Below are 15,207 nucleotides of genomic sequence, written 5' to 3'. Positions count from 1 at the left end.
TTCAACTTTGATATGCTCTACTTCTTCGCCTCTTCTTTACTTTTTCGCCTCTTCTCCTCCACCGTTCCTCTCTGTCTTCACAATGCTTCTCTCTCTCTGGACACTCATCAGACTACTTGCATGTGTGATTCTGATCCTCCTTTGGGTTCATCGGCTGTTCTATCAAGTTTTATCGCATACCCACGCCTTCCTACTTGATGATTTTCTCTTCGATTGTTTGGTTTTGCCATCACTCTATCTCTAGTAGATATGGCACATGTTGATGAAGAACATTCGCCTCGTCTGGCTGCTTTGTGTAAGAGCTTGGGACGATTGTGCTCCCCTCATGACTTGGAGGTCTGGAACGATGAGCCTACTCCTGCGAAATTGAATGAGTGCCATTTAACTCTGATTGGCAAGGTATTTGCTAATTCTCCTATCAATTTTCAGGCTTTTCAAAGTATTATGAAAAATGTGTGGCGTACAGAACAGGTGGATATCTCTCAGAGAGAGGATGGTCTCTATGTAGCGAAATTTAAATTACTTACTGATAAACAGCGGATTTCAGAGGGGGGACCCTGGGTTTTTTCTGGTCATTTGGTCGTCTTTAAGCCTTGGATTCCCAACACACCGCTGCATTGCTATGATTTTTCAACTTGCACATTTTGGGTGCAAGTGTTTGGCCTGCCCCTGGAATTGTGTACCGAACAGATTATTAGAAAAGCAGTTATGACAGTTGGGAAAGTTTTGGAAGTCAGGGCTGATGGTCAAGACACATTTACCATGAGATCAGGGCGTGCCCGAGTTGAAATCGACTTTCGGCATCCTCTGCAGACAGGTCGTTTGATTAGAATCAATGATAAGACTCTTTGGCTAGACTTTAGATATGAACGTCTTGCCCATTATTGTTATCTATGCGGGAAGCTGGGGCATTATACTACCTCATGTCCAACGAAATCTGTTAATGTTGATGTATTAACTAGGGAGGACAAGTTGCCGTATGGACAATGGTTGCGCGCTGAGCTCAAGGAACATAGCCCGTACCGGAAACTCTATTATGAAACGAAAGAAGTGGAGGATACAGTGGAAGAAGTGGTACCTGAAACTCCCCCTACAATTGCTCCATCCCTTCCTCTGCTGCCGCCTATTCCTTCATCTGGAGCCTCTCCCTCCTTGCAGCCTTTGGTAACTGATATTCCTCCTGCATCAAAACTGGATGGAAGTTCTCATACTGCCTTGATTCCTGCATTAGCAAAGCAGAAGGGGGTTCAGCTTAATATAAATTATGTTCATCAGGACAAGAGGTTGAAAAGTTCTCGCCATATATCAAAAGTTGGCCCTGTTAAGAGCTGAAGAGGTATAACTCATATGATATACACAGCGTCGCACCTGAAGATCTGGATGAATCTTTATTATTGGATACTCCAGTTGCGCAAGCTCCTAGCGATGGAAGTTGAGCATGGGTGGCTGGCCCTCAATAGCCCCCTAATCACAAATGAAACTTATCAGTTGGAACTGTCAGGGTTTGGGCAATACCCTGACAGTTCAAGCACTAAAAGCCCTGGTACTTAAGGAAAAACCTGATCTTTTATTTTTGATGGAAACTAAGAATTGTGAAGTTGTTCTTCGTCAGATGTAGTTTAGGTTGCGCTTTTCACATATACGTGTTTACAATCCGGTAGGTTTGGCAGGAGGTCTAGCAGTCCTATGGAATGATTCGGTTTCTCTTTCTTTTGAGCGTTCAACACCGGATTATTTTGACATGATGTGTACAAAGATGTAGCAGGAAACATTACCTGGCGCCTCACGTGTCTTCATGCCCCTATTGTTGCTCGTCTGAGACTTGATGTTTGGCAGGATCTCATCAACATCAGCATTACAAATACTCTTCCTTGGGCCTGCATTGGTGATTTTAATGAGATCCTTTTTCACTGGGAAAAGTATGGAGGTAGACCAATAGATTTTACTAGGTTGGCTTCCTTTCAATTTGTTCTTAATGATTGTTCGTTAATGTCAATTGAAGCTAAGGGTTGTGCGTTTACGTGGACAAACAACCGTCAAGGGGATGAGTTAATCAAGGAGTGTCTAGATCGAGCACTGTGCTCACTAGAATGGCGACTATGTTTTCCTCGAGCTGAGGTTTATGCCTTACCCGCTGTTGGTTCAGATCATAGCCCTCTGATACTTAACACTTCACCAGTGAGAGGTTCTAGATAGCACTATTTTAAGTATGAATCCTATTGAAATCAGGATGTGGAGTGTAGGGATATTATTACTACTTCCTGGAACTCTGTCCGCAACAAGACACCTTCTTTCAATAGGAAAATTCAAGCAGTTTCTTATGCTTTAACAAAATGGAGCCGTTCTAAATTTTCACATAACGAGAATCGGGGGCGATGAGTTGCGGCTCAAATGCGGCACCTTACAAATCAACAAAATGTCTTATATGATCGGGCGAGGTAAAAGTTTTGAAAGAAGAACTGCAGAGGGTGTGGAGTCGTGAAGAGCAATATTGGGCTATCCGTTCCAGACTAAATTAGCTAAAATGGGGAGACAAGAACACCAGTTTTTTTCATGCAACAACTGTTCAGCGCCGCCAGCGCAATCGTATTACTATGCTTAAGAATGATGACAATTTTTGGGAGTAGGACCCTACCCGAATGAAAGAGATGGTAACAGCTTTCTTCTCTACTTTATATACCTTAGTAGGATGTCGTCATTATGCTCCTATCCTAGCTCAGTGCGATCCTTTGGTAAATCCGGACATGAATACTCGTTTAATAGCTTCTGTTACCCTGGAAAAGGTACAGCAGCAGGCCACTTTTCAATTAGGAGCAGCCAAAGCTCCAGGCCTTGATGGCCTTAGTGGTTTATTTTATCAGACACATTGGGATATTATTAAATCTGACCTTTTTGAAGTTGTTCATGAGTTTTTTACTACTGGTGTTATGCCCTCTTACTTAAACAGAACTCTGATAGCTCTGATTCCTAAAGTTCCTCACCCGGAAAGCCTTGATTAGTATCGTCCTATTAGTTTGTGCAATTATGCTTATAAAGTCATATCTAAAATTATTGCGAATCGTTTAAAACCCATCCTACCAGACCTTATCTCAGAGGAACAGTCGGCTTTTGTGGGGGGCAGACAAATTCAGGATAACGTTTTACTGGTTCAAGAAGTTCTACACCAGCTTCGAATCAAGAAAGGAAGGTCTACTTATCAAGCTGTTCTGAAAGTGGACATGAGGAAAGCGTATGATAAGGTTGAATGGGATTTTCTCCAAGATTATCTCTTAAAACTGGGTTTTCATCCTACGTGGGTGAAATGGACTATGCAATGTATTTCCACCCAATCATCCCGTGTTAAACTTAATGGAGAACATCTTAGTTATTTCTACCCTTCTCGAGGTCTTCGACAGGGTGATCCTCTCTCCCCTTATCTATTTATTTTGTTGGCTAATCTCCTTTCTACACTTATTAAGAAAGCTGTCGGCTTTGAACATCTTAAAGGGATTAAACTTAATAGGTGGTGCCCTTCCTTAACTCATTTGTTTTTTGCGGATGATGCCATCTTCTTTCTTGATGGTACTGTTACTAAATGCCAGAACCTATCGAATATATTACAACAGTATTGTCTAGCAACAGGGCAGGAAATCAATTGGAATAAATCGGTATCTATTTTGGAAAAGATTGCCCAATTAGTTTGCATCAGAATTTGGCTTCGGAGCTCGGGTTCCTATTCTAAACAAATGTGGGAAGTACTTAGGGATACAGTCAGATTGGGGACGTTCGAAAAAAGATATGTTTTCGTGGATATTAAGCCGAGTTCATTCTAAGTTGGAGAGTTGGAAAGCAAGTCTAATCTCAAAGGGTGGGAAAGAAATCCTACTCAAAACTGTTATCCAGGCTATTCCTCATTATGCAATGTCTACTTTCAAGTTGCTGTGTCTATTTGCGGATCTATTGAAAGAAGTATAGCCCGATTTTGGTGGCGAATGATCGAAACAAAGCAGGAATTCATTGGAGAAGGTGGGATGTTCTGAAAACAAGTAAAGCGGATGGAGGTTTAGGATTTAGAGATCTTATACACTTTAATAGAGCTATCTTTGGCCAAGCGTGCTTGGTGTTTACTTAATCGCCTTCATCTCTTTGGAGCAAAGTTTTTAAAGGTTTATATTTTCATTCCAAGTCTTTTATATATGTTGACAGAGGCTCTCGCCCATCTTGGGGCTAGCAAAGTCTACTTATTGGTCGGGATGCCATCCTACCCAACATACGTTGGTCTGTAGGTGATGGTAAATCAATCAGGATATGTGGTGATCCTTGGCTCCCTATTGGAATTTTAACTGGCCCTTCAACCCGTGAAGAACCTATTTTGGTGGCTGATCTTATTGATCAATCCACCAATACACGGAATGCCACACGCTACTACTGATTTTTTTGACAATTAGGTTATAGACCGGATCACCACTATCCTCTGCGACCATTATCTACCAGTGATCAGATTATTTGGACTGCCACTAAAGATGGTCATTTCACTGTCAAATCTGCCTATCATTCATTCACAACAACAGCAACACAACAGCCAGTAAGTAACAGAATTTGGAAAATGCATTCCCCCCCAAAAATTCGAGCCTTCCTATGGTCACTTTGTCAGAATGCTCTTGCTACAAGGGCTAATTTGTTTCAGCGACATATTATTACTAACCCGTGCTGTCTATTTTGTGATCAAGCAATCCCTGAAACCCTTGACCATTTATTTTTGTTATGTCCGTGGACTAAAAAGGTCTGGGCGCACCCTAGCTTCAACATTCAGATTTCTCCTATGCAACTTCACAGAATAGATGAATGGATAGTCTAACTAGTCAAATCTGGATCTTTCTTACCTGGTTTGGAGACTTTGGCCTCAGTTCTTTGGCAGATCTGGTGTGCCCGGAATGGTTTCATCTTCCGACAAGAACGCCTTCAGCCGTCTCGGGTGGCTGAGGCTGCACTAGCTGATTCTCATGTATCTCGTCTGATGGCTTTGTCGCTAACGCATAAGGGCTGCTTGTTACTGAGCAGGGGAACACTTTGGAAGCCTTCAGATCCAGGTACCTTGAAGATTAATGTAGATGGGTCGTATCAGCTTGGCTCGCGAGAAGGCACAATGGCGTGTGTATGCAGAGATCATCACGAAAGACTTACCGATGGATTTTCAAAACATTTTGCTGCATCTTTTGCCCTTCAAGCCGAGATCCAAGCAGTGTCTTTCTCTCTTCACCATCTACAAAGCCATGGCTTATCAGATGCTTCGATTGTCCTTGAATCTGATAGCCTCCTAGTGGTTGAGATCCTCCAACGTCACCGCAAGCCGCCATGGGAAGCTCGGTCTCTCTTCCTTGAAGCCGCCTCCTTGCTCTCCAATTTCCCTAATCTCTCGCTAGGGCACTGCAGAAGGGAGGCCAATGTTGCTGCTGATTGGGCTGCAAAGGCCCATGATCGTTTTTCCTCTGTCCAATGTTGGGCTGTTTTTCCCCCTTTTCATTTGATAGATCTAATTTGCGCGGATGCTATAGCTGCCGGTTGTAATGGTTTCACTACTTCAATATAGTTTCTTTTTTTTTTTTTTTTTTTTTTTTGGTATCGGGAGGAACAGGCTTACGCCCGACAGCCGTCTTTGTAAAAACCCTGGGTGACACTTAAGCAGGAGGACCCACCATCCCTGAATCACACTTAATACACCTAGCGCCTTCTCTAGGTTTTGAACCCTTCACCTCTTCGTTAAGGATCAGTAGAGTCTTAACTAGTGGAGCCACCGCGGCCGGTGGTTCAATATAGTTTCTTGTTTCTGACCAAAAAAAAAAAAAAACTGCTATGACATTATTTTCATAATTCATAAACCTAAAATAAAATTTGAATTAAACATGAGTGTTGCTTATAAAGCAAAATTTCATATGCTTTATTCTTCAAATTGTAATAAATAAATACCTTGTAACCTGGTTATTTGTTAACTTTTAGAATTGTACTTACCAATTTTAAAATTAATTTAAGGGTTATTTTAGTCTTCTCAAAGACAAGATATGTCGATTCTATACTTTTTATACAAATCCACCGTTTTTTTATATCCCTAGAAAAATAATATTATATATCTAGATAATTTACAATAATAATTTTGAATATGAAAGACATGCTTAAAATACAAATAGGAAATGTTATTTCTTCTCCATATCGCTAATCAATTAGTCTCTCTATAAATCTATGATGGCTAGTTTTTTAAAAGACGATCTCTTTAAATCTATGATGATTACAACCGAGGTACTAGGTTAGCTCGTGGTTGTAACTAGTGCCGTAAGGCGTGTTAACCCTGTAGTGGGCATTTCACCCATCCTCACTTACCCTAAGCACAGATGGCTACTATACCATCCTACCTGACGATAGCCGAGGTATGCAAGCACATTCCGACGTAGAGTCTACATTCCCCACCGTGAGGTTTCCAAATTCCCTTTTATCTTTGTATTCTCGATAGAAAGGGAATATGGATGACAACAGTCTCCCACCCTAGGGCAATTCTCTCACCTGTTTCCTCCTCTCTTTAAAACTATTATGGCTAGTTGTCTCTAAAAGGGACATATGGGACTAAGTTGCAAAATTTGATTGGTTTTTTGAATATTTTTTATTTATCTACACTCTCCAATCATTTTATTTCAAACTAGAATTTGTGCTTACTTCAACATTGCTCATTTTGTTCAACAATAGAAATAGCTTCAAGGAGTTTTAAAGTTGCTAATTACCAATTTTGGAAATTTTAAAACTTATAATATAAATACCGATTCAATCTTAAACTTTTCACTTGTGCCAAATTAGCCCTAAAAATTTGTGGAAAATTCATATATATTCCTTTAAACCAATTACTATCAAAGATCACTGACGTAACAGCCAACATAGAAATATTTTCAGCAAAAATTGAGCAAAAAATTACATTGGAAGTTCGTAAAGATCTAGGATTAAATTAGCAAATTTGAAAATTTTACGACTGAATCACATTTGTATAATAAATTTATAATTGATCGGATGATTGTCTTTTTTATAACAATTACGTAGTTAATTACTGACAAAAGTTTCCTAAGTTATGTAATCAAATCTCAATTAAGTACAAATGCCACCTTTATTTTGTTCAAAAGAGGAAAATTTAAAGGGAAAATTCCAAATAAGGGCTTGAAATACCCTTAATTTTTTAAATAAGGGTTTGATGTGATAATTGGGGTCTTAGATGTTTTTATTTTTTAAATAAGAGTTTAAAATGAATATTGTTTCAAATAAAGTCTTGAAGTTGTCATGTCAATTTAAAAAAAAAAAAAAAAAGACTTATCCTCACTAGTTGATTAAGAGCATTTCTGTCTTCTTGCATTTATCTTTTTTTTTTTTTTCTTTTTTTCCATAAAAAGACAATCTAAAAAAAAAAAAGGAAAAAACCCAGGCAGAGGGCTGGCAGGGTAGTAGCCACAAGCAGGCTTACCAGCCCTCTCTTGCTAATATTATTTTTAGCCTTTTTTCTTATTTAATTTTTTAAAATAAAAAATTAAAAAAATTAAGAAAAATTAAAGGATAAAAATACTTTTGAAGGTTAGATGTTTCTTTGTGACTAATATGGTCACTTCAAACTCTTATTTGAAATAAGACATATTTCAAGAGTTAACTTAAGAAAAGAAAACAATTCAAGCCTTGTCTTAGGTCCTTATTAGAGAAATTTAGGGTAATTCAGGCCTTATTTGAAATTTTTCCAAATTTACATGAAATTGAATACAATTTAATTAACATTTTAAACTAAAACATATGCTCTGAATTTTTTTTTGAATTTTAGTTTACTCTTTTTAACAAACCGAAGGTTTCTTTTTCTTTCTTTTTTTTTTTGTTGGGTCGAAATTAACGAACCACCGAAAGGTCGATATATAATGACGGAAGCGTTTTTACGGTCAGGCCCGATCTTCTTCGCCTGCACGTTACACTGTGCGAATCGCGTTCCTCCGATCCAAATGCCCCCGTGGGGTTCAGATCTCTTCGGATTCCCCTCGCCAGCCTCCGCGTGATCCCTCCCCTCTCCGAGATCGCGCGCCGCCCCCGATCGATTCGATTCCCGCCGCTTGCGTCGTCGTCGGACCGTGAGGGGAAATCGCGAGGTGGCTCGCTGTCGATTCAGGTCGCCTCCGATTCGATCTGGTTTGTCTGCGCTTCCGCGTGCTCTGCGGCAGTCGAGATCTCCCAGTGATTTTTTCCGGCGAGGATGTTGACGAAGTTCGAGACGAAGAGCAACCGAGTGAAGGGGCTCAGCTTCCACAGCAAGCGGCCGTGGATCCTCGCGTCGCTCCACAGCGGCGTGATCCAGCTATGGGACTACCGCATGGGCACGCTGATCGATCGGTTCGACGAGCACGACGGCCCCGTCCGCGGGGTGCATTTTCACAAGTCGCAGCCGCTCTTCGTGTCCGGAGGTATCGATTTCGTTCCCTTTTACGTGATGCGAATCTCCTGCTCATGGAGGATTGAAACGCGTTTCCCCAGTTCCGTGTTGATCCGAGAGGTGATCTTCCTGCAGGCCGAGTTGAAAGTAATCGGGACTCTAGATGGGATTTGTTGATTATCGCTTTGCTATCGAATTGACTTTAAAAGATGGAACTTTAACGATATTCCATTCGGATCTGATATTCCCTTCATGGGTTTTTTACATTTCAAAATAACGGTCGATGTTCTGAATCTTTTGTATGATGTGCGATATGGTTATCTCGCAATGTCTTACATAATTACTTTTGCAGAAAGCAGTATATCTATATGATCCTGAGGACCATTGATTAACAAGCCCTATAATCAGAATGTAAATCTTTGTGAAGTGCATTCAGCATTTTGACTAATCATGTGGAGTCCCAACCAAGTGCCATGAATTAGTAAATTTCAGACAAGTGTTTTGTGTTCTTCTTTGTGCATGTTTTTGTTTCCCATTTTCTAGAGCGATCCATGGTCTTGGAAGTCTCTTGGTCCAAAGTTGATTTGTCATTTGATTGAGATCTTTGTTATCTGATTGTGGATCTCTTTAAATTTTATGTGACTTTTTTACTGTAGCACTCAGTTTAGTTGGTCTGTGATCTTAGATTGGCTACTGGATGTGACTTATTCTTCATCAGTGAATTGTGAAGTAGATTCCCATTTTAATGAAGACTCAATTGGTGCAGTCCTAAGCGATAGATGCTGTGGCCTAGAACCAGAGTGGGATGGGAATGACATGATGACATCTCGCTACTTGTTAGGGCAAATTGCATTCAGCAAGGCACACGCCTTTTACACTGAAGCAATCAGGGCAAAATGTTAAACTCCTCACTTGGCCACTTCAACTGGTTTCAGAAACCCAAAAATATTTTGTCTGTCAAAAGTACCCTCTTGTCCATTTACTTTTTCAGCCCTGGTGGTGGGTTGAAAATGTATATTTTGGGTGAAAGCATGTTTTGGTATTTTAGAGCAGACTGCTTCTATAGTTTCTCACTACTCTAGTCCACAGTACTATTGGGCTTGTGCCCCAGTAATTCTCTATAGTTTAGTAATTCTCTTCCATTTAAGTCACCATATGTTGATTTTAAAAAGAAAAAAAAAAGAAGTTTCTTTTTGTGCTTGAGGTATCCTAGAGTCCTAGGGCCTTAGATGTGCTTTTCATCTTTAACTACACTGGACTGGAGTCTTTTGAAAATATGCTATGGAGTATATACTACCTTTTTTTTCCTTTTGATAATTACTATGGTGTGAACGTAATATTATGAGTGTAATGTAAATTTATTGCCATTGCAGGAGACGATTACAAGATTAAAGTTTGGAACTACAAGACATGCAGGTGTCTCTTTACCCTTCTAGGACACCTTGATTATATCCGTACTGTGCAGTTCCATCATGAGCATCCATGGATAGTCAGTGCCAGTGATGATCAAACTATCCGCATATGGAACTGGCAGTCTCGTACTTGCATATCTGTCTTGACAGGTCACAATCATTATGTCATGTGTGCTTCATTCCACCCAAAAGAGGACCTTGTCGTCTCAGCTTCCCTTGATCAGACTGTTCGCGTATGGGATATCAGTGCCTTAAAAAACAAGACAGCGTCACCTGGTGATGACTTACTCCGGCTGGGTCAGATGAATACAGACTTATTTGGTGGTGTGGATGTTGTTGTCAAGTATGTCTTGGAAGGCCATGACCGAGGAGTCAACTGGGCTTCATTTCATCCCAACCTTCCCTTGATAGTCTCTGGAGCGGATGATCGCCAAGTAAAGTTATGGCGCATGAATGGTACTTTTTCCAAAGACATTGGTTTCTTTATAAAGTCATTCCTTGCAATGAATCATAATAATTGGCAGGATGGAGGTTGATTATAGTGTAGGTTTAAATGCAGTAAATTGTCACTGCAGTGACATTTTTTTCTCAACGCATATGCACTAAGACTGAAGTGGTATGAAAGACGTGCTTGGTTTGGTTCCCCTTTGGCTTTCCGACCCCTCCCCCCACAAAAAAAAAGAATAGTTATGTAAAGATTTGATTAGAGGTGACTTTGAATGTTAATATGTATACATTTTAGAGATTTGAAGTGTACGATATTAATAAACTCTGATTTCATGCTTTAAGAGTTAAAATAAGAGCCCAAGAGAATTCAGGACACTTGTAATTTGTGACCATGCAATCACTTCTCATCGCTTACAAATTTGTTAGAAGCATCTTGAAGTTTCTTAATTTATGATTTGCTGCATTCAATCGATTCACTGCTGAAGTGATGGATATGTTTGCCTTCAGATACCAAGGCTTGGGAAGTGGACACCCTTAGAGGGCACATGAACAACGTGTCTTGTGTTATGTTCCATGCAAAACAAGACATAATTGTATCTAACTCGGAAGACAAAAGTATCCGCATTTGGGATGCAACAAAGCGAACTGGAATTCAAACATTTCGACGTGAGCATGACCGTTTCTGGATACTGTCTGCTCATCCTGAAATGAATCTTTTGGCAGCCGGTCATGACAGTGGCATGATAGTGTTTAAGTTGGAGAGAGAGCGACCCGCCTTTGCTGTGAGTGGTGATATTATTTTTTACACCAAAGAACGTTTCTTGCGCTGTTATGAGTTTTCTAGTCAACGGGACACACAGGTTATTCCTATTCGACGCCCTGGATCTACCAGCCTCAACCAAAGTCCAAAGACACTCTCTTATAGTCCTACAGAAAATGCTGTTCTTATTTGCTCTGATGTGGATGGAGGATCTTATGAACTGTATGTCATCCCAAAAGACAGTGCTGGTAGGGGTGATAGTGGTCAAGAGGCAAAGAGAGGTACTGGAGGATCTGCTGTTTTCGTGGCCCGAAATAGATTTGCAGTGCTTGACAAAAGTAGCAATCAAGTATTGGTCAAGAATCTGAAGAACGAGATTGTTAAGAAGAGCGGGCTTCCATTTCCTGCGGATGCAATCTTTTATGCAGGAACTGGCAACTTACTGTGTAGGGCAGAAGACAGAGTTTACATTTTTGATCTCCAGCAGAGGTTGGTTATTGGTGATCTGCAGACCCCTTTTATCAAGTACGTAGTGTGGTCAAATGACATGGAAAGTGTTGCCTTGCTCAGCAAACACGCAATTGTTATTGCTAGCAAGAAGCTTGTCCACCAATGCACTCTCCATGAGACCATTCGTGTGAAGAGCGGAGCCTGGGATGACAATGGAGTATTCATCTACACTACACTGAACCACATTAAGTATTGCCTCCCTAATGGCGATAGTGGAATAATTAGAACGCTTGATGTCCCTATCTACATCACAAAGGTTTCAGGGAATTCCATATTTTGTTTGGATCGTGACGGAAAGAATAGAGCTATAGTTATCGATGCAACAGAGTATGTGTTCAAGTTGTCCCTTCTGAGGAAGAGATATGATCATGTTATGAGCATGATAAGGAATTCTCAGCTTTGTGGACAGGCTATGATTGCATATCTGCAGCAAAAGGGGTTTCCTGAAGTGGCTCTTCATTTTGTTAAGGATGAGAGGACACGGTTCAATTTGGCTCTAGAAAGTGGCAATATTCAAATTGCAGTTGCATCAGCTAAGGAAATTGATGAGAGGGACCATTGGTATAGACTAGGAGTTGAGGCCCTTCGCCAAGGGAATGCGGGAATTGTTGAGTATGCTTATCAGAGGACAAAGAACTTTGAGAGGCTCTCTTTTCTTTATCTCATAACTGGAAATATGGACAAATTGACCAAAATGTTGAAAATTGCTGAAGTGAAGAATGATGTAATGGGGCAATTCCATAATGCTTTGTATTTAGGTGATGTTCGAGAACGTATTAAGATATTAGAGAATGCCGGGCACTTGCCTCTTGCTTATATTACTGCTACTACTCATGGGCTGCAGGATGTAGCTGAAAGATTGGCAGCCGAGTTGGGAGATTCTGTTCCATCTTTGCCAGAGGGGAAGCAACCTTCCCTTCTGATGCCCCCAATGCCTGTCATGTGTGGTGGTGATTGGCCTCTTTTGAGAGTCATGAAAGGCATATTTGAAGGTGGGTTGGATAATGTTGGCAGAGGTACTGCAGATGAAGAAGAAGAGGAGGTTGAAGGTGATTGGGGAGATGAATTGGATATGGTTGATGTGAATGGTTTAGCGAATGGTGATGTGACAGCTATTATGGAGGATGGTGAAGTTGGTGAAGAAAATGAGGAGGAGGGTGGTTGGGATCTTGAAGATTTGGAGCTCCCTCCCGAGGCAGAAACTCCAAGGGCTTCTGTCAATGCTCACTCTGCAGTTTTTGTGGCCCCAACTCCTGGCATGCCAGTAAGTCAAATATGGACACAGAGATCATCTCTTGCTGCTGAACATGCTGCTGCCGGTAATTTTGACACTGCAATGAGGTTGTTGAATAGGCAGCTTGGAATTCGGAATTTCATTCCTTTGAGATCAATGTTCCTTGATCTCCACACCGGCAGCCACACCTATCTACGTGCATTCTCCTCTGCTCCAGTGGTATCTCTGGCTGTCGAGCGTGGTTGGAATGAGTCTGCTAGCCCAAATGTCCGGGGTCCACCAGCCCTTGTCTACAATTTCTCTCAAATGGAAGAGAAGCTCAGGGCTGGTTATCGTGCCACCACAGCCGGGAAATTTACTGAGGCTCTTCGTCTTTTCCTGAGTATTCTCCACACAATTCCGCTTATTGTGGTTGAATCAAGAAGGGAAGTTGATGAAGTCAAAGAGCTGATTGTCATTGTCAAAGAATATGTCTTGGGTCTGCAAATGGAGCTTAAGAGGAGAGAAATTAGGGACGATCCAGTGCGCCAGCAGGAACTTGCAGCCTACTTCACTCACTGCAATCTTCAAATGCCTCACTTGCGGCTCGCCTTACTGAATGCGATGACTGTTTGCTACAAGGCAAAGAACCTTGCTACTGCAGCTAACTTTGCTCGGCGGCTTCTAGAAACCAATCCCACTGTTGAAAACCAAGCAAAGATGGCAAGGCAAGTTCTGCAGGCTGCTGAGAGGAACATGATAGATGCTTCTGAGCTAAACTATGATTTCAGAAACCCATTTGTGGTCTGTGGAGCAACATATGTGCCTATATACCGAGGGCAGAAGGATGTCTCTTGTCCATACTGCAGCTCTCGTTTTGTGCCAAGCCAGGAGGGCCAGCTTTGTACTGTGTGTGATCTTGCTGTGGTTGGAGCAGATGCTTCAGGATTACTGTGCTCCCCATCTCAGGTGCGGTGATCTTTCCTGCTGAACCAAAGAATTTTCCGACCTTTTCATGCGTCAGAGTTGCAGCTGTTGGCTTTGTTTACATAAGCAGCAGCTAAGAGGTAAGAAATATTGTCAGAGCAAATAGCTGGTTGTGTTTTCTTTTTTTATTCATCGTCATTGGATTCTCCTTTACTTAGCTATTGAGATTTTCGGTGTAATAATTGAATTCAGAATTTTGTAATTCATAGATGTTTATAGATACCAATGTGTCAAGCCCCTTGTTAGATTTTGATGACGGTACTAGGCTGGCCAACTTTCATACACTGCAGATGCACTTTGCAGATTTACTAAAATTTTATGATGGATTGGGGTTTATATTGACTGGGAGCAGCATTTGAAGAGTTCAGTGGATCTATGTTTCTTCTTTTTCTGCACCCAGTATCTTATTTATGCCATTTTTAGGTTCTTTTGAAGTGCTGTTCTGTTGTTGTCCTGTGTAGTCCATTCTTCACCAGGCAATTCTCCTCCGAAGGTTTTGCGAGATTAACGCCACATGACATCTCTTCTAAACCACATTGTTGCTTTGATTCGGCAGCATCTGGCTTTATTGGGAATAAATGAATGAACAAGACAACGCATATTGTGTTGTGCGTGTTGATGTTTTGTAGATTTGGTATATAACATACTGTCTAGTATAATGTACCAAATGTTTCCTTTTTTGTTACTTATAAAGTAGCAAATGATGCTATGAGGTTTTCTGCAAGTTTCATAAGTGTCTCTGGACCTCCCACGATATATTGAAAGGTGAATCTGTGTTCTGGCCTTTCGTTATTTCAAAAAGTAAATATACAAACGTGGAACTGAATTTGGCTGACACTTGCGAGGCCTTAGATCCCTATTGCAGCAGGAATTAGCATGATTAAAAACACCCCCCAGAAGAAATCCATTTTTGTGTGTTCTTCTGTCGCGTTATCCAGGTAAGAAAATGTCAGCCTTGCCTAACTGATTGTCGCTTGATTTCAACAAATAAAAATTTTAGACACGATTCCTTTTTTGCTGGATTTTAGAGAGAAGCAATAGGTTGATTCAAGCTGGGTTGGTCTTAGTATCACATCTTTGTGTGCTGGATCATCATACCGAGTTTATGTCTACTTAGAGGTTCACTCAACCGACTTGATGTTGCAGCGATCTGTTTTGAAAGAAGTCTTCATGATCACCTCGATGTAGACACCAATTAAAGATAGGTGTGACATCTCGAAATTTCTGTAGTTTTCTAATATTACTCGGGATATGGAGACGATGAAAGGTTTATATGGGTGTAATTTGCTACCGAGATTTATGGAAGTGTTAAGAAGGGCTATGTGAAGTCAGAAATAATGACAGTACTTAGATGGGGTTTTTATAAGCGTCGGACATTTGATGGAAAGCTCCGCATGGTGATTGCGTAAATCTTCTTTCACAACGCCATAGTATATCACAAAACTACATTGCTCAAGCGATT

The 15,207-nt window shown here is 40.9% G+C and overlaps 2 protein-coding genes across 2 annotated transcripts; both read left to right on the top strand.

The window, feature by feature from the left end:
* The first annotated feature begins 249 nt into the window (after nucleotides 1-249).
* On the top strand, nucleotides 250-1,332 carry LOC108960903 (uncharacterized protein At4g02000-like). The gene has a single exon (XM_018877226.2). It carries the CDS (start codon nucleotides 250-252, stop codon nucleotides 1,330-1,332), a length of 1,083 nt encoding a protein of 360 aa, XP_018732771.2.
* A 6,592-nt stretch (nucleotides 1,333-7,924) lies between these two features.
* On the top strand, nucleotides 7,925-14,133 carry LOC104453363 (coatomer subunit alpha-1). Its single transcript, XM_010067897.3, has 3 exons — nucleotides 7,925-8,447; nucleotides 9,790-10,284; nucleotides 10,783-14,133. The coding sequence occupies exons 1-3, from the start codon at nucleotides 8,240-8,242 to the stop codon at nucleotides 13,734-13,736; spliced, it is 3,657 nt and encodes a 1,218-aa protein (XP_010066199.2). The 5' UTR covers nucleotides 7,925-8,239; the 3' UTR covers nucleotides 13,737-14,133.
* The last annotated feature ends 1,074 nt before the right edge of the window (nucleotides 14,134-15,207 follow it).

Source organism: Eucalyptus grandis, chromosome 7 (assembly GCF_016545825.1).
Source record: "Eucalyptus grandis isolate ANBG69807.140 chromosome 7, ASM1654582v1, whole genome shotgun sequence".
In the NCBI taxonomy this organism is placed as follows: domain Eukaryota; kingdom Viridiplantae; phylum Streptophyta; class Magnoliopsida; order Myrtales; family Myrtaceae; genus Eucalyptus; species Eucalyptus grandis.
This window is presented reverse-complemented; position numbering and strand designations above follow the sequence as displayed.